Source organism: Scyliorhinus canicula, chromosome 10 (assembly GCF_902713615.1).
Source record: "Scyliorhinus canicula chromosome 10, sScyCan1.1, whole genome shotgun sequence".
NCBI classification, from domain to species: domain Eukaryota; kingdom Metazoa; phylum Chordata; class Chondrichthyes; order Carcharhiniformes; family Scyliorhinidae; genus Scyliorhinus; species Scyliorhinus canicula.
The window spans coordinates 86254940-86278099 of NC_052155.1; the positions used below are offsets into that span (position 1 = coordinate 86254940).

The 23160-nt window shown below is 44.0% G+C and overlaps 1 protein-coding gene across 4 annotated transcripts in view; it reads right to left on the reverse strand.

Annotated features, from left to right (window-relative positions):
• Window positions 1-6963: 6963 nt before the first annotated feature.
• Window positions 6964-23160, reverse strand: part of prkdc (protein kinase, DNA-activated, catalytic subunit) — a 277499-nt gene continuing 261302 nt past the window's right edge. For all 4 annotated transcript variants that reach the window (XM_038809307.1, XM_038809305.1, XM_038809306.1 and 1 more), the window contains exons 83-86: window positions 20241-20442; window positions 17277-17465; window positions 8094-8233; window positions 6964-7174 (exon numbers count right to left, since the gene is read on the reverse strand). In XM_038809307.1, the coding sequence (XP_038665235.1) occupies window positions 6970-7174; window positions 8094-8233; window positions 17277-17465; window positions 20241-20442 (736 nt within the window). In that variant the 3' untranslated portion in view covers window positions 6964-6969. The remainder of the gene's footprint in view (window positions 7175-8093; window positions 8234-17276; window positions 17466-20240; window positions 20443-23160) is intronic.

Sequence of the window (23160 nt, forward strand, 5' to 3'; positions counted from 1 at the left end):
GTTTGGGTGCTATCCAGATTAGTATTCACCCACACTGTCATTTTTTTGGAACTTGGGGACATTCTCTGAAAAATCCCATGTTTCGATGTTTTCCTCCAGGTTGGCACTGGCAAGGTGCCAGGACAGTGTCCCGTCCTGCCCCGACCACCCACAGGCTTCAATAGCGTGGCCATCACATCTGATTACATTCGTGATTTTTTGCGCCGACCTCAGGCTTCGCTGGTGGGGCCGGCCTCGAAGGGACTGCGCATATTTAAATAAATTTAATGACTCATTTAAGTTTACTGATATGGATCATGCCCTCGCTGGACGTGATCCAGATCACGTTGGGTGTAGCAGGTTAGGTACAGCGCATTTGGTTCAGCACAAAACCCGGGCTGGATTCTCCGTTTTGCCGGCGCTTGGAGGTTTCCCATTGTGGGGCTGCCCCACAATGGGAAATCTCATTGACCGGCCAGCGTAACGAATGCAATGAGGTGGAAAAATGCCCCAAGGTATTTTACTTTAAAAGCTTCAGCATATTTAATTGCAATGTTCATTAGCTGAATGGTAGCTGAGTTTAATGAGAAGCATATTCCCTTAATAAGGTCAGAAGTTAGAGTACTATACATCTAGATAGTGTCTTGTCAACAAAATTATTTCTGCAAATACAAGTTTTGCATCCCATGTAAAGGACTCATGCGGGTGATGGTGGAGTTCCTCCTTGTAAACACAATTTTTAAAAAAAATTTTAAAAATAAATTTAGAGAGCTCAATTATTTTTTTTCCAATTAAGGGGCAATTTAGCATGGCCAATCAACCTACTCTGCACATCTTTGGGTAGTGGGGGTGAGACCCACGCAGATACGGGGAGAATGTGCAAACTCCACACGGACAGTGACCCAGGGCCAGGATCAAACCCAGGTCCTCAGCGCCATTGTGCCACCCTGTAAACACAAATCATGATGCAGGCTTAAACTGCAAATTGTGGGGGCAGCATGGTGGCGCAGCGGTTAGCATTGCTGTCTCACGGCCCCGAGGTCCCAGGTTCGATCCCAGGTTGCGACAATGGGTGAACGGACATTACGCGACAATTGCCAAGCAGCAATGTTCCCTTCCAGTTGGGGAACACTTCAGCAGTCAAGGGCATTCAGCCTCTGATCTTCGGCTAAGCGTTCCCCAAGGCGGATTCGCCGTGCAGAAAGTTATAGCCAAGTTCCGTACACGAGTACGGCCTCAACCGGGACCTTGGATTCATGACCAGCTCTTTAGTTTTACTGACATTGAGGGAGAGATTGTTCTCGTTACATCACTCCACTAGGTTCTCCATCACCCTCCTGTATTCCGATTGTGCGATTTGAACCTATGACCCCTAGACAATAGCCTGAAACTTTGGATTGCTAGCTCAGTGATATTACCACTACACCAAGATCTTTCCAACCAATTGCATAGATGCATTTATAGTTGACTAAATGTATGAGGGAGAAAGAAAAATGAGGGATAGGCTGATAACGTTACACGAAGAGTGGGAAGAGGCCCATGTGGTGAATAAATACCGACCTATAACAGTTGAGCCAAATGACCTGTTCCTGTTCTGTAAATGCTTGTAGCTATTGTTTGCGGGCCATCCTGCAGCACATATGACCACCAGAGCTTAGGGCTGGGCAACTGAAGGCATGGCAACCAATGATTAGGAAAGTTATAATTGGAAATGCTCAGAATTAGAGGGGCGCAAATATCTCTGAGGTTGTGGGGCTTAGTGGAAATGACAGATAGGGGAGGGCAACGCTTTGGAGGGATTTGAAAAAAATGAGAATTTTAAAATCAAGGCATTGCTTAATCAGGAGTCAATGTAGATCAGCAAGCAGAGGTGATATAGGGAAATGGAGCATACAAGTACAAAATGTGCAGCTCCATACAAATGTCTGCTGCATGGGAAAGGCACCCACTGTCCTTGCCAAATTAATCTACTTCTACTCCATCATGCCAACCAATGAGCATCCTGGTGCCAGGCAGCTAGTTAGGCTACAACATTATCATCAGTAGATGGGAACTGCAGTGCACACCTGAGCCTTCTCAGATGCAAGCTTCTCTGCATCACCAATCCAGCCATCTTGTGCCCTCATTGGAAGTGAATTAATCTTCCACCTCATCTGCTGAAGTCATCAGGTGGTAGCTGACAGGAGCATCAAAATAGTCAGAGCATGACATTTTAACAGTGCTCTTGGTGTGCTAGTTTTGTTTGGTGGGCATATGTTTATTAAAGCATTAAACTTGACAAATAAAATCAAGCTGATGTTTGAGCTGAGTAAATTCTTCAGAAGAATAAAACGATTGGGACTTTTAATTGGATTGTTAAGACAGGCGAATGATTCTAATTTAACTCCAGTGCTCCAGGATGACTGTTTTTTTTTTTTTTTAAGTGTTTTTACCAGTGGGACTTGCTTTCTCTGTCTTCCTGCAAAATAATCTCCATTGGGAGGGAGATACCTGCGGCACAGAGCACATCTTGCACCTGCTTGATGAAGCTATGCACAGTAGGTTGATTGCCATCACCTGTTACAGCCTGAGATAATCCTGAGGCTTAACAATTCAGAGCTGTGGTCATCTTTAGTCACAGGAAAACCTGAGACTGTGCTTGGTCTGTAAACTATTATTGCTTGTAAAGGGCCCTCCTTGTCCTGCCAGATGGCATCCCAAATACCAAATCCACAGTGCCAACCTGAATTTTCTGGTCAACTGTCCAGGCAACATTTTTGGCAACTTCTGTCATCAACGTTTAGGCCAAAATCAAAGGCCAAGGTGAAATCAGTGCACAAGCTGTCAAACCGTACATACCCAGTGAATTATCTTTAAATAATGCTGTAAATGCTAACTCTTCAAGTCACTTCGTGGGCATATCGTAGACCTGGTGTGTAGCTTGCTAAAATAGTTGAAATGGCATTTGGATGCAGGACCCTCAGATATATATTAAATAGGCCGCTGTTGATCTCATCCAGAAATGCTGCATGCCTAACAAGATCACTTCAAAGGTACACCACATTTCATAGAATTTACAGTGCAGGAGGAGGCCATTCGGCCCATCGAGTCTGCACTGGCTCTTTGAAAGAGCACCCTACCAAAGTCCACACCTCCACCCCATCCCCGTAATCCAGTAACCCACCCAACACTAAGGGCAATTGTGGACACTAAGGGCAATTTAGCATGGCCAATCCACCTAACCTGCACATCTTTGGGCTGTGGGAGGAAACCGGAGCACCTGTAGAAAACCCATACACACACGGGGAGAACATGCTGACTTCACACAGACATTGACCTAAGCCGGGAATAGAACCTGGGACCTTGGAGCTGTGAAGCAATTGTGCTAACCACTATGCTACCATGGTGAGAGCACAGCCCGATTTTCAGGTCCCAACTTCCATAGATCCAATGTTAAAAGGGTAGGGTCTTTGGGGGGAAAATGCCTCATGACTCCTGTTGGGTTACCTGGTTCAAGATGTAGCTTTTAAGAATCATCTTAAAGGAAGAAAGTGAGACAGAGAGGTTTTGTCAGGAAATTCCAGAGTTTTGGGAGCTAAAGGCAGAGCTTCCAACAGTGGTGTGATTATAATCAGAGGCCAGAACCTTTGGAGATTAGAGGTAGAGTTACATCTATTGATTACAGTTCCTCCCACCCAGCATTCTCGAAGCACTCTATCACATTCTCCCATCTTTTCTGGTATCATTGTATATCTTCTAAATGTCACCTTCCACACCAATGTTTTTGTCATCCTTTTTTTTTTCCAACCAAAGATTCTTCTCTTTGGCACCCTCTTCCAACACACACACCTACTCCACTTCCCATGGCATTTTAAAAATGCAGGAGATGCAGTTACTTCCCTCGCCCAACACATTCAACAAATATCACAAAAGCATGATCCTGAGCTTCCTGTCATTTACCATTTTAATTTGTGGTCCTACTTCCTACACTGTTTCAATGGCATTCAATGGAAGGGTAAAGAAAAGCATCTCACCATTTGGTTAGACAGTTTACAGCCTTCTCTGCTTGACGTGGTCTCAAACTTTACCTACTGAACTAAATCTGGGATACCAGACAATACAAATGGTTAGTGACTGTCATTTGAACCTGAAATTTAGACTGTAGAAAGTCAAAATTGTGTGGATACTGGAAATCTATAACACAAATAGATAATTCTAGCAATCATTTTTCTCCAGTGACGGCATGCTGGTAAGGATTCCACTGTTGCCATTTACTGCTGCCTCCAGCCCCATCCTTTGTTTCTGCATGTGTCCCATTACTACCCACTTTGGCACCATCATCCCCTTTGTACTTTTCCCACCTTTCCCTATCTTTGTATTTGCCTAAAAATCATTAGATCCATGACATTGCCCAGTTCTAACAAAAAGATTATCAACCTGAAACATTAATTCTGTGTTTCGCTCTCCAACGATGCTGCCTGAACTTCGGTATTTCAGTATTTTCTATTTATATTTCAGGTTTCCAAAATCTGCAGTATTTCAGCTTACTACAATCTAAATTCCAGGATGAAATGAGCCTTTTGTGTTGCCTGAACTCCCAGATTTAATTATAGCCTGTAGCTAGCTCCCAGGAAACCATATATTCCTGATGTAAACACTGATTTGCTAATCCTTTGAGAAGAGCAGGGTGTGCCATTTCTAGAAAACAACATTTTATTATTTTGTTTATTCAAAGATCACTCTCAATTAAGATTAATAGATGAAATGCAAGTTGCATCTTTTTTGAAATCTGATTCTTCCTCAACTAATAATTTACAAATTTATAGGATTTATTTTTACAATTGTTATTTTTTTTAAACAATAAATCAAAGGGTTGCACTCAATATTAAGAGAGAATATTTTGAATTTTAGTCTGCTACCACATCAAAATACGTAGGTTTTCTTGGTACAATACCCAGAAAAATAAAGCAGTGGTCATTTTGCGAGTTATGTAGGGTTTAGAACATAGAACAGTACAGCACAGTACAGCCATTCAGCCCACGATGTTGTGCCGACCATTTATCCTAACCTACACCCCTTCAATTTACTGCTGTCCATGTGCTTGTCTAAGAGTCGCTTAAATGTCCCTAATGACTCTGACTCCACCACTGCTGGCAGTGCATTCCACACACCCACCACTCTCTGTGTAAAGAACCTACCTCTGACATCTCCCCTATAACTTTCTCCAATCACCTTAAAATTATGTCCCCTCGGGACAGCCATTTCCACCCTGGGGAAAAGTCTCTGGCTATCCACTCTATCCAGGCCTCTCATCACCTTGTACACCTCTATCAAGTCACCTCTCTCTGCCTTCTTCACTTTGAGAAAAGCCCTAGCCCCCTCAACCTTTTTTCATAAGACTTGCCCTCCAGTCCAGGCAGCATCCTGGTAAATCTCCTCTGTACCCTCTCCAAAGCATCCACATCCTTTTACTTCTACATAAATTGTGTTTGAGCTTTTTACAAAAGCTAAGTTATTTCTGTGACCCATTAACTTTTTGCAGCAAAGTGAGAACTTATAATTATAGTAGAGAACACACAAAACAATTTTGAAAAAGTCAAACCGAATGAGATTCAGGAGGAACTAATAACAGGTATAGCACTGAATGATCCTTGAAGTCACTCTACTCAAACATCAGTGCAGCCTGGAATATCATTTAATTTGGATTTTATACATTTCAGTAAAACTAAAGTGTACCTATAGCCATAGAAATATGGATTTATGGGATTTAATTTTTCAAACTTCAACAGTGCCCCATCTTGGTATGAACCTCTGAGTGGGCAATAATTTTGAATAGGAATTAAAATCTTGAAAATATATAAGGATTGGTGTGTATGCATAATATATACATGTTTCATTTATTACATTTTCAAATATTTTATATAACGTTGGCTAAAGAGAAAATCATCCTTCAAGGAAATTTATACAGATATCATACTAAATGAAAGCAGTGTGATGAATTAAAAGATTTAAGAAATAAGGTCAAGTGCCGAACTTATTTTGCTTTCCTCAAAAGTCATTACACCTCTATTGATCACAAAAGAAAATAATTTTAATTGATTGATTAAGCAAAGCAGATGCACACTGTGAGGAGCTTCTGCTGCCTACAATCACTAAAGATAATTCTGACAATACACCACCTTCACTTAAATGGCAACCTTTGGGCTCTATTCTCATATAAAATAATAAGAATGTAAAACAGACAGGGGAATAAGATTTTTATTAGGATTGCATCTTTGATTTTTTAAGACAGGTGGTTGAAGGCTATTGACAGGTCACAAAGACTGGAGTAAAAAACAATTTATAAATTTGTTATACAGTATTTTACACTAAAAGTACTTACATTGCCTTCAATTTTATGTAGTATGTAAGCAAGATGGACAGATAGTTTATAATGCATGCTTTGTCAATTAATAGCTTCCTTCTAGATTGCTCCATTAATTGTTTCATTTTCAAGCTCAGATAACCCTGTTTTCTGCCACTGTGACATTTTCAAGTATTATAAAAATCTTAATTGTGCCTAAAACCCCTTTACCCAACTGCCAACTTCAAAATTGCCATTTAAAATTGTGTTTTTTCATTCTTACATTTATTGCATCTCATTTCCCTCCATGGATCGTATACAATTCTCAGGGAAAAAAAAAATTACTTCTGAGGTTGTTGCCAATTGCTTCAGCTGAACAAAGTGAGCAAGCCTGCCCAAAGGAGAATGATCAGCCAGGTTTCCCTCTATTTCGATGATGAAACATCTCACCTTGCTCACTGCCTCTTCTGATGACAAGGGCATGAATGAAAACTTTTCTGACAAATCAACCAACATAAAATTTGTTACCAGTTGTCACCCATGCTTATATTAAAGCAAATAAACACTCTGGTTCTTTTTCTAAAATCATCTTTATATTCAGATATATCAAAAATGTTACCCTTTTCCCTGATCCCCAGTTCATATCACAGTTTATTGCATTCTATCTATTACATCCATGCCTCCCAGCCCACCCAAACTCTCCCCAAAATATTCGGGTCCGTAGCTTGATCAATCAGACAATCCACCTGGCACTCTACAGAAAGCCCTTCTTCTGGTTCTCTGGCTCGGACATTGTGGTCCTTGTCTCCCATGGCTACAGCTATGTAGCTAGTATAAGCCTTTGATTTTTCGTGCCCCAAACGCAATTCATCTCTGAAATGAAAATAATTGTCCTTAATTTGAGAAAAGGTGAATACAAATTCAACAGTGAAATCCCTGAAAACTCAGGGAGCACAAAGCCTGGATTTTGCAGTAGAAGTAACAGCCCCCACCATTAATAAAATGTGAAATTGGAGAACAATATCTGGCAACCTTACTTGTGCATTTATAAATGGAAATTGTTCACATTAAAAATGTTATTACCCAAGAATGATACTTTACAAGTAGTATGTCTTTTTGACTTCTGATGTAAAGCCCTACACGGCAAAAAGTTAATCTATTCAAGAAGGTGCACCAGGGTTAGAGACCTAGAATTATGGCATCAAAGCAAATAAATAGCATCGACATTTAATATTGTGAAGTGCAAGGTAATTCAAATCACTGTTAAAATTAGTGAATGTGAGAAAATGAAATACTTTTCACTTACATTAAATGCATCAGCAAAATAATTTAGAATAACCGACCAAACGGCAGCAGGACCATAAAGCAAAAGAAACTATAGTGGCAAGAGTGCATGACATTTCTAGAGCATCTCTAAGCAGATACACCAAATGGGTAACATCGTATTTTGCTCCCAGTATTTACAAAAGGATCTAGGTATTACAAAAGGACAGGTTTAAGGTGCTAAGGAGCTGAGATTGTTATCAAATGAATAAGGACTCTGGGGGTGGGGGTTTAACAAAATTAGTAGGTTTGTAGAGAAATTTATGGTATTAAATCATTAAGTAACTTGAAGCAACAGCGCTATATTTGCAATTATCATCCAACAGACTGACAGCCTGAATAAATCTTGTAAAAAAAACCAAATCAAACAAAGCCAAGTGAACTACATTTGAGATACTGTCTGGCTTGGGTTGTTACAAGATTCAGCTTTATAAGCTGTAAGCCTATTAATTCCTAATGTTCGACGTACCTGGTGATAGCAAATGGATTAGCTCCTTCAAGTTTCCGTTTGGCACAGTTTACCTTTTGCTTTGGATACCAATTTATTTCATTTGTGTTAACTTCCTTACTCCACGACCCTTCTTTTTTTAATTGGTTCCGTTCCAAATTCTGCAAAAATGAAGACATGTAAATAATACTTCTTAAAAAAGTACTGCATAACAAACTCTTGGAATTAAATTATAATCCAAATGCTTTGTGTCAACAAAATCATAAATAATTGCTTAAGATAACTGACATTTTAAAACAAATACACTGCAGTCAAAAAGATTATACCGATTGAATACATAATTTGTCTCATTATCAAATCATAGAAACTTACAGCGCAGAAGGCCATTCAGCCCATCGATGCCTATACCAATTCTTCTTAGTTCCACAGCTCTGCTGTTTGTTTGCAACCCTGTAAGTTCCTCATCCTCTCCTTTAAAATTTATGGAATCAGCTTCTACCAAATTTTCAGGCACAGCGTTTCACCTCCTGAAGAATCAGTGAAATTATTTCTTCATCTTTCTTCTAGATCTTTTGCCATTCATGAAAAATCTAAGGCCTTTAGTTACTGTTACACGTACCAGAGGAAATCATGTTTTCTCTATCAAAACCTCTCCTCATCTACAAAACCTCTATTAGGTCACCTCTTAACCTTATTTGTTCCAAAAAAAAATCATAACTTTTCCAACCTCACCCCATAACTGGTAACTTCTAAGTCAACCTTCCCAGTACTTCAACCATATACTAATTAAAAATCTGTCTATCTCTTTAAATTTATTCAATGCCTCATCATCCACTACACTCTGGGGTAATGAATTCCTCAGATTCAATACCCTTTGAGAAGTAATTTCTCCTTATCTCTGTTTAAAACTATGACCTCTCATTTTGGATTACTGTACAAGAGGTAATATCCTCTCGATATCTACTTTGTCAATCCCCTTTATCATCTTATATACCCCAATTAGATCTCCTTTCATTCTTCTACACTCAAGAGAATATAGGCCCAAACTGCTGAACCTCTCTTCACAAGACAAACCCCATGGGCGGAATTCTCTGCTCCCGAGAAAAATCGGGAGGGCCGGCGTGAACGCGGCAAAGTTTCACGACGGTCTCGGAGGCCGCTCCTCGCCCCCTATTCTCCCCTCCCGGTGGGGCTAGGAGCAGTGCTCCGTAAATCTCAGCCGCGGGGGCGTCGCGCTGAGAATGACGCGGCCGGCGCGCCTAATGACGTCAGCCGCGCATGCGCAGGTTGGCCGGCTCCAACCCGCGCATGCGCGGCTGACGTCATGACGCTGACATCATGAACCCGCGCATGCACGGTGGCCGTCTTTCCCCTCAGCCGCCCCGCAAGACGTGGCGACTTGATCTTGCGGGACGGCTGAGGGGAAATAGTGCGTCCAATTTGGACACCGGCCCGACAATCGGTGGGCACCGATCACGGGCCTGTCCCCTCCCGAGCACAGTCATGGTGCTCTTTCCTTTCTAGGCCACCTACAAGCCCCAAACAGGCTTCTCAGTCCCGTTTCACGACGGCAGCGACCAGGTGTGTTTGCCGCCGTCGTGAAACGGCCACGAACGGCAGACCGCTTGGCCCATCCGGGTCGGAGAATCTCTGTGAAAAACGGCGAGCGGCGATTCTTCCGAGCCGGGCGGGGGGAGAAAATCGAGGGGGGCGTGAATTTTGTCGGGGCGCCCTCCCGTGATTCTCCCATGCCGTGTGGGGAGCGGAGAATCGCGCCCCATATCTCTGGGATTAATCTAGTGAATCTCCTCTGAACTGCCTCCATTGTAATTACATCCCTCCTCAAGTACTCCAGTTGCGGTGTCACCAATGCCTTGTACAGTTTCCCTACTTTTATACTCCCCTTTAGCAATAAATGCCAAAAATCAATTTGCGTTTTTTATCATCTGCTGTACTTGCATACTAGCTTTCTGTGATTTATACACATCACCCTCTGCATAGAAGCACGCTGAAATTCCTCTCCATTATGATAAGTTACCGTTCTATTTTTCAGACCAAAATGGATAACCTCATACTTATCTAAGTTAAATTTCGTCAAATTTTGGCTCACTCACCTAACCTATCCCTATCCTTTTGCCAATTTCTTATTTCTTTATTGCAGCTGTCATGAGAATGTCGCTTTAAGAAATGTTTGGCTGTTATTGCAGTGGTGTCAGAGTGTGGATAGAGCTCAGCTCTGGGGCGGGATTCTCCGGCCCCCCCCTGCGGGTCGGGAGAATCGCCGGGGGGGGCGGCGTGAATCCCGCCCCCACCGAATTCTCCGGCACCAGAGATTCGGTGGGGGCGGGAATCGCGCCGCGCTGGTCGGTGGGCCCCCCCCCCCCCGGCGATTTTCCAGCCCACGATGGGCTGAAGTCCTGCTGCTGTAATGCCGGTCCCACGGCGTGAATTAAACCACCTCCCTTACCGGCGGGACCAGGCAGCGCAGGCGGGCTCTGGGGTCCTTGGGGGGGGGGGGGTCGCGGGGTGATCTGGTCCGGGGGGTGCCCCCACGGTGGCCTGGCCCGCGATCGGGGCCCACCGATCCGCGGGCGGGCCTGTGCCGTGGGGGCACTCTTTCCCCTCCGCGTCGGCTGTGTCAGCCTCCGCCGACGCGACCCCCCCTGTTCATGCGCGGGGATGACGTCAGCAGTCGCTGACGCTCCGACGCATGCGCGGACTTCCTCCGGCCGGCGGAGTCCCTTCGGTCCCGGCTGGCATGGCGCCAAAGGCCTTGCACGCCGGCCGGCGGGGCGCAAACCACTCTGGCGCGGGCCTAGCCCCTAAAGTTGAGGGCGTGGTCCCTAAAGGTGCGGAGAATTCCGCACCTTTGGGGCGGTCTGACGCCGGAGTGGTTCATGCCACTCCATCCCGCCAGGACACCCCGCCCCGCCGGGTAGGGGAGAATCCCGCCTCTGGTTCTGTTTTTTAGTTTCACTTTGAGAAAAACTTGGGTGTGTCTCTGTCTTTTTGGGTTTTTTTGTGTGTGTTGCAGCTGAAGTCAGACAAAGCCGCTGTACTAATGATCTCTATGCCATGAAGGACTATCTCTTGATCATTTGGTGAATTCAGAATTATAAATGTTTTCAGTAGTGAATGTAAACTCTGATGTGCTTCTGTTTAAAGGTTTGTTAAGTCTCCTGCATGTTAAAAGGACAGCATACAGATTACTTAGTGTTGTATTCTTTGGAGGGTGTATTTGATTTACTGGTTGCTAAGATGTTCACTGTTTGTTTTAGAAAGGTTAACTTGAGTTCATAGAATAAACATTGTTTTGCCTTAAAAAAGACCTTTCCATTTCTGCTGTACCATATCTGTAGAGTGGGCCGTGTGCTCCCCATACCACAATCTATTAAAAGTTGTGGGTCAGGTGAACTCCATGTTACACTTTGGGGTTCTCTAAACCCTGGCCCATAACACAGCTTACTATCCCACTTATTTTAGTGTCATCTTCAAATTTCGCTGTAGTACCTTCTATCCAAGTCACTAATATAGACCAGTGTTCCTCAAACTTTTTTCCAGGAGACCCATTTTTACCAACCGGCCAACCATTGGGACCCACGCAAGCCGACCTTCGTGATCCACGCCAGCCGACCTTTGTTACTCACGGGGGCCGACCTTAGCGAAACACGAGGGCCGACATTCGCGACCCATGCCGGCCAACATTCGTGACCCACCATTTTCTTTTACCTTTAATGCAGGAGGTGGGCTTGCTTGGACCTCATGTACTTGTTTGCTGCTGACAAAATGGAGAATTGGCAATAACGCCCAAAGCACTTGACATCAGCATTCGGGGCATGTGACCTGCTCTCTGCCTCGACCCGCTTCAGGCAGGAAGATTGCATTGAATTAAAAAATCTTCTCCTGGATCAGCGCGCTGACGTCAGGAGGAGGCGATGCTTCTCGCATGGTTCTGCACATGTGCACCGACGAGCGGGCACGCAACGGCAGTGCGCCCTCATTTTTTTATATTGTCGCGGTCGGCATTTTCAAAGCCGCTCGCAGCCGGCATTGTTAAAAGCCAGCTGCTGCGGCTGTTGCATGTGAATCCACGCGATCAGGAACGCCGCGATGGACGGCTCCGCAACCCTCCTGACATTTGCCTGCAACCCACCTTCGGGTCGCGACTCCCACTTTGAAAATGCCTGATATAGACTGTCAATAGTTGGGGCCCCGAGGATCAAACTTTGTGACACCCCGCTAACAAACCAGAAAACGACCTATTTATCTCTTTGATTTCTATTGGTTAACAAGTCGTCCACCTGATCAAAGAAATTACCCCAACCTCATGTGACGACCTTGTGTATTAACCTTTTGTGCGGCACCTGATCAAATATTTTCTGGAATTCCAGATATAGTATATTTGCAGGATCCTCATTATCCACTTTGCTTGTTACATCTTGAAAGAACTCCAGCAAATTAGTGAAACATGATTTACCCTTCATAAAATCATGCTGACCCTGATGGATTGCGTTTTGACTTTCTGAATGTCCTGTTGTTACTTCCTTAATAATGGATTTTTACAATTTCCCAATGACAGATGTTAAACTAACTGGTCTATACTTTTCCTCTTGCTGCCTCCCTCCATTATTGAATAAGGGCGTTATATTAGTATTTTTCCAATCCAAACGACTGCAGACTCAAGCCTTCCCTCCTGAACATTGCCTGCAAGATGGTGGTTGAAGCAGTTAACACAGTCAGCCTCACCAGGAAGAGATAGCTGGTGATCCGGAGCGGTGGGGGTCATTGGTGAGACCTCTGCCCTGGGTGGGGCAAAGAACCAGAGAGGGTTCCAAAGGCCACGGTGCAGGTGTCCTTTGGTTGGGGTGAGCTCTGCTGATACCCTGCTTCCTCTGCAGTGGGGCATCAGCAATGGGACATCTGAGTGCCAATACCTGGTGGACCCCTGATTGAACTTGATGAAACAGCTGGAGTATGAGGTTGTCTAGAGGGGTGGCCTGGATGAGCTGCCAGATGATCAGAGTCTCTCTGAGCATTCACAGGAGACAGGCAACTCCCAGCAGCCCGGGGACGACGACGTTTAAAAACACATACTGCAGCAATGGCCAGACTACCTTGGGTCCACAAACTTTGTACCAAGTTATTCACTGCTACTGCTTCTGGCCCGAGCAGCTACCCCAGCAAATCCAACACTTTTGAGGCTTTTTCAGAGCTTCTTTAGACTCCTGCTCCCCATCCGCAGGCATGGCCTCCAGGCATCGCTTGCATAAGTACTTGCACTAATGCGTGCCCGCAAGACCTGCGCCTCAGAGGGGCGGACCATCGCCGGGGGGGGGGGGGTTGGAGCATGAAGTGTCCATGCCATTAATGATAGTAAAATCCATGCGAATGACCGTTTTGCATGGCTCCGCCAGCGCAGGGCCCAAACATTGATGTTGCTGCCAGAGAAGGACTGGAATATGCCGTCGGAATTGGCACAAATCCAATTTTTTCCATTTCACACGATTCTCCGGCCAATCATGATTCTCGTTTCCATCGTTGCACAGCAGTGAATCCAGCTCTTGATGTAAGAACGCAGCGGCTTTAATTTTTAAAAAAGATCATTAACGGGATAGGGCCGTCGCTGGGTGGGCCAACATTTATTGCCCAGTCCTAGTTGCACTTCAGAAGGTGGTGGTGAGTTGCCTGCTTCAATCGCGGCAGTCCTTGAGATGTAGGTACACCAACTGTGCTGTTCGGGAGGGAGTTCCAGGATTTTGATCCAGTGACAGTGAAGGAACGGCGATATATTTCCAAGTAAGGGCGATGAGTAACTTGGAGGAGAAACTCCAGGTGGAGGGATTCCCAGGTATATGCTGCTGTTGTCCTTCTAGATGATAGTGGTCGTGGGTTTGGAAGGTGCTATCCAAGGAACCATGGAGAGTTACTGCAGTGCATCCTGTAGATGGTACACACGGCTGCCACTGTGCGTCGCTAGTGGAGGGATTGAATGTTCGTGTAAAGAGGAGCAATCAAGTGGACTGCTTTGGCCTGGATGGTGTTGAGCTTCTTGAGTGTTGTTGGATCTGCACACATCCAGGCAAGTGGAGAGTATTCCATTGCACTTCTGAAATGTGCCTTGCAGATGGTGAGTTACTAGCTGTTGGATTCCTAGCCTTTGACCTGCCCTGGTAGCCACAGTATTAATATGGCAAGTCTGAACAATGGTAACCCCCAGGATGTTGATTGTGGGGATTCAGCAATGATAATGCCATTGAATGTCAAGGGACGATGGTTAGATCCTCTCCTGTAGGAAATGGTCACTGCCTGGCACTCGTGTGGCGAGTATGTAACTTGCCAGTTGTCAGCCTAAGCCAGGATATTCTCCAGTCTTGCTGCATTTGGACATGGACTGCTTCATTATCTGAGGAATTACGAATGGTGCTGAACATTATGCAGTCATGCCGAAACATCCCCACTTCTGACCTTAGGAGGTCATTGATGAAGCAGCTGATTGGGCCTAGGACACTACCCAGAGTTCCTCCTGCAGTGATGTTCTGGAGCTGAGATGATTGACCTCCAATCACGACAAACATTTTCTTTTGTGCCAGGTATGACTCCATGCAGCGGAGTGTGTGCCCCCTGATTCCCATTGACCCCAGTTTAGCTAGGGCTCTTGATGCCATACTTGGTCAAATGCTGCCTTGATGTCAAGAGCAGTCACTCTCACCTCACCTTTGCTATTCAGTTCTTTCATCCATGTTTGAACCAAGGCTGTACTGAGGTCAGGAGTTGAAAGACCCTGGTGGAATCCAAACTGTGCCAGCATTTAGTTTCCATCCCTAATTGCCCTTGAGGAGGCAGTTAAGAGCCAACCACATTGCTGTGGGTCTGGAGTCACTTGTAGGCCAGACCAGGTAAGGATGGCAGATTTCCTTCCCTAAAAGGACATTAGTGACCCAGATGAGTTTTTGCGACAATCGACAATAGTTTCATGGTCATCATTAGACTTTTAATTTCATATTATTTTATGCAAATTTCACCACCTGTAGTGGTGGGATTTGAGCCTGGGTGTCTGGAGCATTACTCTGGGGCTCTGCTTTACTGGTGCAGTGACAATACCATTGCGCCACCGCCTCCTCAGGATGGTGGCAAGTACGTGGTAATCAGCAGGAGGTTTTCTTGCCCATGTTTAACCTGAAGCTATGCAGCTTCATGGTCTAGAGTCGATGTTGAGAACTCCCAGGGCAACTGTATACCACTATGCCACCACCTCTGCTGGGTCTGGCCTGCCAGTGAGACAAGACATACCCAGGAATGGTAATAGCGGTGTCTGGGATATTGTCTAGAAGATATGTTTCTGTGAGTAACTATGCCAGGCTGTTGCTTAACTGGTCTGTGAGACAGCTCTCCCAACAAGCCCCCAGATGTTAGTAAGGAAGACTTTGGAGTGTTGACAGGGCTGGTTTTGCCGTTATCGTTTCCCTTGCCTGGTTCGATGTTGGCTGGTCAGTCCGGTTTCATTCCTTTTTTGTGCTTTCATAGCAGTTGAATACAACTGAATGACTTGCTAGGTCATTTCAGAGGGCGTTTAAGTGTCAACCACATTGCTGTGGGTCTGGAGTCACATGTAGACCAGGTAAGGATGGCAGATTGTATTCCCTAAAGGATATTAGTGAACCAGATAGGTTTTAACGACAATCAACAATGGTTTCATGGTCATCATTACACTTTAATTCTAGACATTTTATTGAGTTTAAAATCCATCACCTGCCATGGTAGGATTCGAGCAGAGGTCCCCATTATCCTAGGTCTCTGGATTACTAGTCCAGTGACAATGTCACCACCTCACCTAAATAGCCATGTCTGGATGCACAGGTGTGGCAGCAAGAACTGTCTCTATATTTGGCCACTTTAAAAGTTAGACAAGCAAATTTCAAACACAAACTGAAGCAGTATCATGAACAGGAAAATCTTAAAGAAGGAAAACGAGAATTAACCTCTGATTAATAAGTTTGCGGACGACACAAAGGTTGGTGGAATTGCGGAAAGCGATGAGAACTGTCAGAGGATACAGCAGGATTTAGATCGTTTGGAGACTTGGGCAGAGAGATGGCAGATGGAGTTTAATCCGGACAAATGTGAGGTAATGCATTTTGGAAGGTCTAATACAGGTAGGGAATATACGGTGAACGGTGGAACCCTCAAGAGTATTGTCAGTCAGAGAGATCTTGGTTTACAGGTCCACAGGTCACTAAAAGGGGCAACACAGGTGGAGAAGGTAGTCAAGAAGGCATACAGCATGCTTGCCTTCATTGGCCGGGGCATTTGAGTATAAAAATTGGCAAGTCATGTTGGAGCTGTATAGAACCTTAGTTAGGCTACACTTGGAGTATAGTGTTCAATTCTGGTCGCCACACTACCAGAAGGATGCGGAGGCTTTAGAGAGGGTGCAGAAGAGATTTACCAGGATGTTGCCTAGTATGGAGGGCATTAGCTATGAGGAGAGGTTGAATAAACTCGGTTTGTTCTCACTGGAACGACAGAGGTTGAGGGGCGACCTGATAGAGGTCTACAAAATTATGAGGGGCATAGACAGAGTGGATAGTCAGAGACTTTTCCCCAGGGTAGAGAGGTCAATTACTCGGGGGCACAGGTTTAAGATGCGAGGGGCAAGGTTTAGAGGAGATGTACGACGCAAGTTTTTTTTACACAGAGGATAGTGGGTACCTGGAACTCACTGCCGGAGGGGGTGATGGAAGCAGGGACAGGATGAATAGGACAGGAATAGAGGGATACGGACTCCGGAAGCGTAGAAGATTTTAGTTTAGACGGGCAGCATGGTCGGCGCAGGCTTGGAGGGCCGAAGAGCCTTTTTCTGTTCTGTACTTTTCTTTGTTCTTTTTTCTCACGTAATTCATAAGAAGCAGAATAAAACTGACAGATCAATGAGCTTGAAAATTGGTGTTGTTGCAGCCTATTACTTTTAAAGATTTTGACATTGGAGATCATCATCCTGTTTCCCATTCCTGCTCTTTCTTCCTCACAAAGCAATGCAGATTTCAGGTTATATTTTGTCTGGTAACCCCTGATTCATACTCTGGTTACATAATTTCTTAAGTTCCCAGGAGGTGATGCATCAAACCAAAATTACGGTTGAATAAGCATGAAATCATTCATTTTAAAGACAGTGCATTTTCATTGTTCTTTTCCATTTCAAGTTACCTTCCAGTCCAATGATGGTTCTTTCACAAAGACATCCATGGTACTGAGGAGAAGATCTGGATCTAGACGGAATGCTCGCAATCCATGCACCATTGTGCTGTAGAGAAGGCCAGATTCCTTCATGGGGAGCATAAGGTTCAGGAACTGATTGGTTAAGCGGAATGGCATCAACTCAGGCACTGACAGAAACTGAAAAGGACATAAAGCCATAACTAACAGTTCAACCTTACAACACAGATTTTAAAGTAAGCACATTTTTGCTATCAGTCATTACTGAAGCAGAAAACTATAGATGGGTATTTCCCAGCGGTAGAAGAGACTCGCCATTGGCTGCCTGCAGGATCTTCCAATCCCACCGATGTCTGTGGCATTTTGCGTGGCTTGTCTGTCCCACTACCGGGGAACCCGCTGGCACAAACTCCAGTCTAGAAGTGAGTAGACAAATGTACAGAACTATAACATATATCCTGATCCAATATGTCCAATGTACATTTCTCCAAATTAAAAATGGAATGGATCGAAAGTAGTACTGAAGCGGTGTTTTCTCTTTTTCTCTCCCCATCCAATTTTTTCTGAAGTTGATGACTTACACAACAATTCTTCTGCTGCTTTTGGCCTCCACAATCCCACCACATGTACCTAGCCTCAGGTCCTTTGCAGCTAAACCCATTCCTATTAAATGGAGCAATGATGCATTTCTCCAAAAGGTGAGAATTTTACACAAATAAAAAAAATGGCAGTGCAACTTGAGTGAAGCTTGCTGCTTATTATAACTTACTTGTTGTTTCTTACAAAGTATTACAACATATGTGGTGCCCTAACTTAGCCTCTTATCATTAACACTCTGCAGCTTGGTCCATCCTGCAACTTATTACTGAATAGCCTGGGAACTGCAAAGCAGTGATGTGAAGATTTTCCCAAAAAACTGGGAGGTTAAAGCAACCACAATCTTCATCAGAACCACATAGCTCCATATTCAGAATTAACAGAATCAAAATCCTGAGAACAGGCCATCTTAATAATAATAATATTTATTAGTGTCACAGTTGGCTTGCATTGACATTGCAATGAAGTTACTGTGAAATTCCGTAGTCGCCACACTCCGGCGCCTGTTCGGGAGAATTCAGAATGTCTTTTGGGACTAGTGGGAGGAAACCGGAGCACCCGGAGGAAACCCATGCAGACAAGGGGAGAACGTGCAGACTCCGCACAGATAGTGACTCAAGCCGGAAATCGAGCTCGGGTCCCTGGCACTGTGAAGCAACAGTGCTAACTGTGCTACCATGTCGGCCTAAGTAACAGTGCATGTTTATACAGGTCAGTAACATCCTGGGTTTGATCAGTGGCACAAGCTGAGCTGCCAATCTCAATTGGGCAGTAGAAGAGAAGCAACAATTGGCATTCTACTCCTGAGGAAGGTGGTAAAAAAAATCTCTTGGTCACTTAACCGGATCACTATTCAGAAACTTTACGCAGCTAAAGTGTGTGCTTGTCTGGTAATGAGAGTATCAGCTACCCTCTCAGTTCACATATAGAAAATGACCATTTGGATGAGATACCAGAGAGAAATTGGAACTCATGGAACAGACAGTGACCCAAGCCAGGAATCGAACCTGGGACCCTGGCGCTGTGAAGCAACAGTGCTGACCACTGTGCTACCGTGCTGCCCTTTGCCGTTTCTGCAGTGCGCAACTAAAAACCACAATAATAAATAATTCCCTAACAGTATACAACAAATGTAATCCGAAGGCAGTAACTGATCTTGAGTTGTGATGACATTAATAAATGTCCAACCATAAAAGTACATTTTTGAGGATTATGCCTGCTTCTTCATCTTTTTTTTGCACTTGAAGATTCTTAATATACACTTCAGAATAACTGAATAAAAAAGCAAATAAATTAAGCATCATCTCACTGAAATGGAAAAATAAATAGATTTTAAAAGGAAAAAAACAAATTCTGCAATACCCAATGTTATAATTCCTGTAGAAAACAATAACCTTTAAAGAGAAATTCAAACTTCCAGTGATAGCTGAAGGACACATTAAAAAACTTTTATTGTTAGAAATGATTTTTAAAAACACAATAGACCAAACATCTTTTTTTGCAGGCAACTTGTACTTTCCAATACAGAAAATTATTCCTCCTTTACCCAAAAGTATCCAGGTACAGTTTTACTTTCCTGTCCCTTAAGTGGACACTTCATCCTCCGGGAACCAGTCTAGAATTATTCTCAGCTTGCCTCTTCAACTTTCCCAGCTGGGTAACGTCTATACCAGAACTGCCTTTCACTGTGTTATGCTGTAGGCCCCTTCCTCTAGCTCCAAGCTAAGGTAATCTTTCAGTCTTCTTAAATTTTCACAAACTCAGTCTTCAATCTGAGCGTGAGTTTCTACCCACGTTCTGCATAGTGAACGATTGGAAGCATTTTCTGTGCTGAAGGTGCAGGCCTGGCCGCTTCTATCACTTGCTCACTACCTCAGGTGGCTGCAGACCACACAGGAGAAAAACTGCAAAATTACCACCTATCTGTGATATTCATAGTTTGATAAAGGAAATCTATAATCTAATCTCAAAATGGCTCACTCTTCCCCATGACAACGGGAAATACATTAGCTTTGTATCCAGGTAGAAATGCTAATTCATTATCCTTGATTCCAACTTCTTTCATCTTGGATGTAAAGCACCACTCTTTACAACTCAATACCCAAGGCTTTGTGATACTCAGGTCCTATTCATGGCCATACAAAGAGATTGCAGTTGTTGTCTCCAAGTATAAATATCTTGCACTGTCCTTTCAGGAAAACAATCAGAGTCTTCCTTTTTAAGAAATTGTTTTTAAGAAAGGAAGGTACTGACAAATATTAATATCTCTGATTTATTTTATGGTGATAATTACAGACAATATCTATTATGCTTTTCCTTTTACTGATAATTATCTTAAAACAAGATTCGTAATCATACCTGAGTAGCAGAACCAAATGCATGACCAAAATCAATTCCCACCATTCCCCCGGTTTCCAAGTTGATCATGAAATTGGAGAGATGTCGATCACCGATACCCAGAATCCAATGGCTGACACACATTAATGCATGAGAACTGGCAAAGTGGGAGCGAAGAGTTAGGAAAGCTTCTGGAGTGGTACTCATCTTTGTAAATGCTCTCCTGAATAACATGAGTAGAATAGGGAGAATGAGAACTAGGAACAAAATTACATAATGTAAAATTTTCTTTCAGTTGCTCCATTGTATTTTAAAATTTCCAGAGCAAAGCAAGAAACAATGGCCTTGACTTTCATTTGTAATCGCAGAGAAGCTATCAGCAATATCTGGCATCTGCACTCAATGGGAGAATTCAGAAGCTATCACCAGTGATTCCTTGTTCCTCCACAGAGAGCCCCCCCCCTCCACTCGACTGCAAATCTTTAGATAATAACTTTTTCTTTTGCACTGTTAACCACTGAAAAAGTTGAGCCTTAGTAACAGGGTGCAACTGGGGAGCAGCCTAACTATTGAAAAAACACACGGGTCTGGAATGCTAATCTTATATGTGTAATATCTAATTTTTCCATTATGTTATGGGTGGGGTGAGATGTGGGATAATTTTTCCCTTCTCATCTCTTTGCTGACCACAAGCAAGACATATTTTGAAAAGGAGTATTTAAAGGAATGATTATTGTGACTTTAAAGAACAGAAATGAAACAAGCTTTCCTAGCAATTTAAATTGAAAGAAAGGATGAAAGTTTATTTCTTCCACCACCCGACATTAAAGTTCAACATTCACCTGTCACACAGACTAGATATACACAAGATGATTTCTGAGATGTAACACATGCTTAAATCACTCAAAGGATGGGAAAAAAGGTCACTTCTAATCAGTCTGCAAAACAATAGTTGAAATGTTGCAGACCTCAAGGATTCCCTTTGACGAAAAATGAGGGCTAGAGTTTCTAGTGATAAATTCACACTGGTTCTCCCTGAACAGCAGCAAGTTACTGGTTTTCCAGCTAAAGTTGGTTGAGCTCATCTCATGAAAAGCTAGATCCTGGCAGGTAAAACAATAATACCCAATTCTTTGCTTAAGATGACTTTTGAGGAAGAGTTGTCTCTGTGCAATGCAAGAGATGGCTTTCCTCTAGGCTTCATATCCAGAGTGCTCTCCCTGCCCTATCCTTATGAATTGATAAAGTAATCCTGGTATGTCTGATCATAAGTCAGTTTCTCTTATGTAACAATTGTATGTTTTTCATTTCCCACATAATGAATTGACAACTGAGCCTCTGAATGTCTTATTTGAAATTTCTATTCTCATGGTCCAGCAAGTCTAACAGTCATTGTCATTTAATTTTTTTCCCCCATTTGGTATGGTGAAGGGTAGTCAACCACTAGCAACAGCTGCATAGGGAGAAGAGCGTTGGTGACCACCAGGAAGAGTAGTAGGCAGGTAGTGCAGGATCTCCTGTGGTCATTGTCCCCTCAAACAGATATACCATGTTGGATACTGTTGGGGAGGATGGCCTCGCAGTGGAAATCAGCAACAGCCATTTTTGTGGCACCATAGTCGGCTCAGCAGGGGAGAAAAAAGACGGGGAGAGCTTTAGTGACGGAGCACTCAATTGTAAGGGGAGCTAACAGGTGATTCTGTGGCCACAAATGAGACTCTGGAATGGTATGTTGCCTCCTGGTGCCCGGGTCAGCAATATCTCAGAGCAGCTGCATGGCATTCTAAAGGGGAGGGGGAGCGTCTTGATACAACATCGGTGCCAACAACATGGGTGGAAAAGGAATGAGGTCCTGCAACAGGAATTTAGGGAGCTAGGTGGATTAAAGAGCAGGATTTCTAAGATTGTAATCTCTGAATTACTTCTGTGCCACGCACTACTGACCTACATGAATAGAAGATAGGTCAGGTGAACCTGTCACTAAAGCGATGGTTTAGGAAGGGGGGGGCTTAGGTTTCTGAAAACATCTGGACGGTTACTGCCGTAATTTGACCCGTACAAACTGGACGGGTTGTACCTGAACCGGAACAGGTCCAGTATCCTTGCTGGTAGGTTTTAATTTAATTTGGCAGGGGTGTGGGACATAGAGTAGATGTACAGTTGGGATGGAGGTTCAATTAAATATAGAAGGAAAACTGGGTCAGTCCAGCAGGCAGAAAAGTCATCACCATAAGGCACATGGAAGGATTGGAAGGCTAAATTGAACTATTTTAATGCAAGGAACCTGTCTTAGAATGTTGGTCAGCACGTGCTAATATGATATTTTTGCAATCACTGAGACATGGGGACACAGTGGTTAGCACTGCTGCCTCACAGTGCCAGTTACCCGGGTTCAATTCCAGCTCTGTGTTACTGTCTGTGGAGTTTGCACTTTCTCCGTGTGTCTGCATGGGTTTCCTCCAATTTCCTCCCACATTCCAAAGGTGTCCAGATTAGGTGGATTGGTTATGCTAAATTGCCCTTTAGTATCCAAAGATGTGCAGGTTAGGTGAATTGGGCATTCTAATTATCCCTTAGTGTCCAAAGATGGGTGGACTAGGTGGGGATATGAGGCTGTACAGGGATAGGGCGGGGGAGTGGGCCCACATAAGGTGCTCTTTCAGAGGGTCGGTGCAGACTCAATGGGCTGAATGGCCTCCTTCTGCACTGTAGGACTTCTGTGAAAAGTGGGAAGGACTGGCAACTCAACATACAGGATTCAGAGGTTTCAGGCCTGATGGGGAGGTGGGTGGTGTCAGAGAGGAGGGGGCATGCATACAGTATTGATAAATGAGAGCGCCACTGCAGTCGGCACGGTAGCACAGTGATTAGCACTGTGCTTCACAGCGCCAGGGACCCAGGTTCGATTCTCACTTGGGGCACTGTCTGTGCAGCGTCTGCA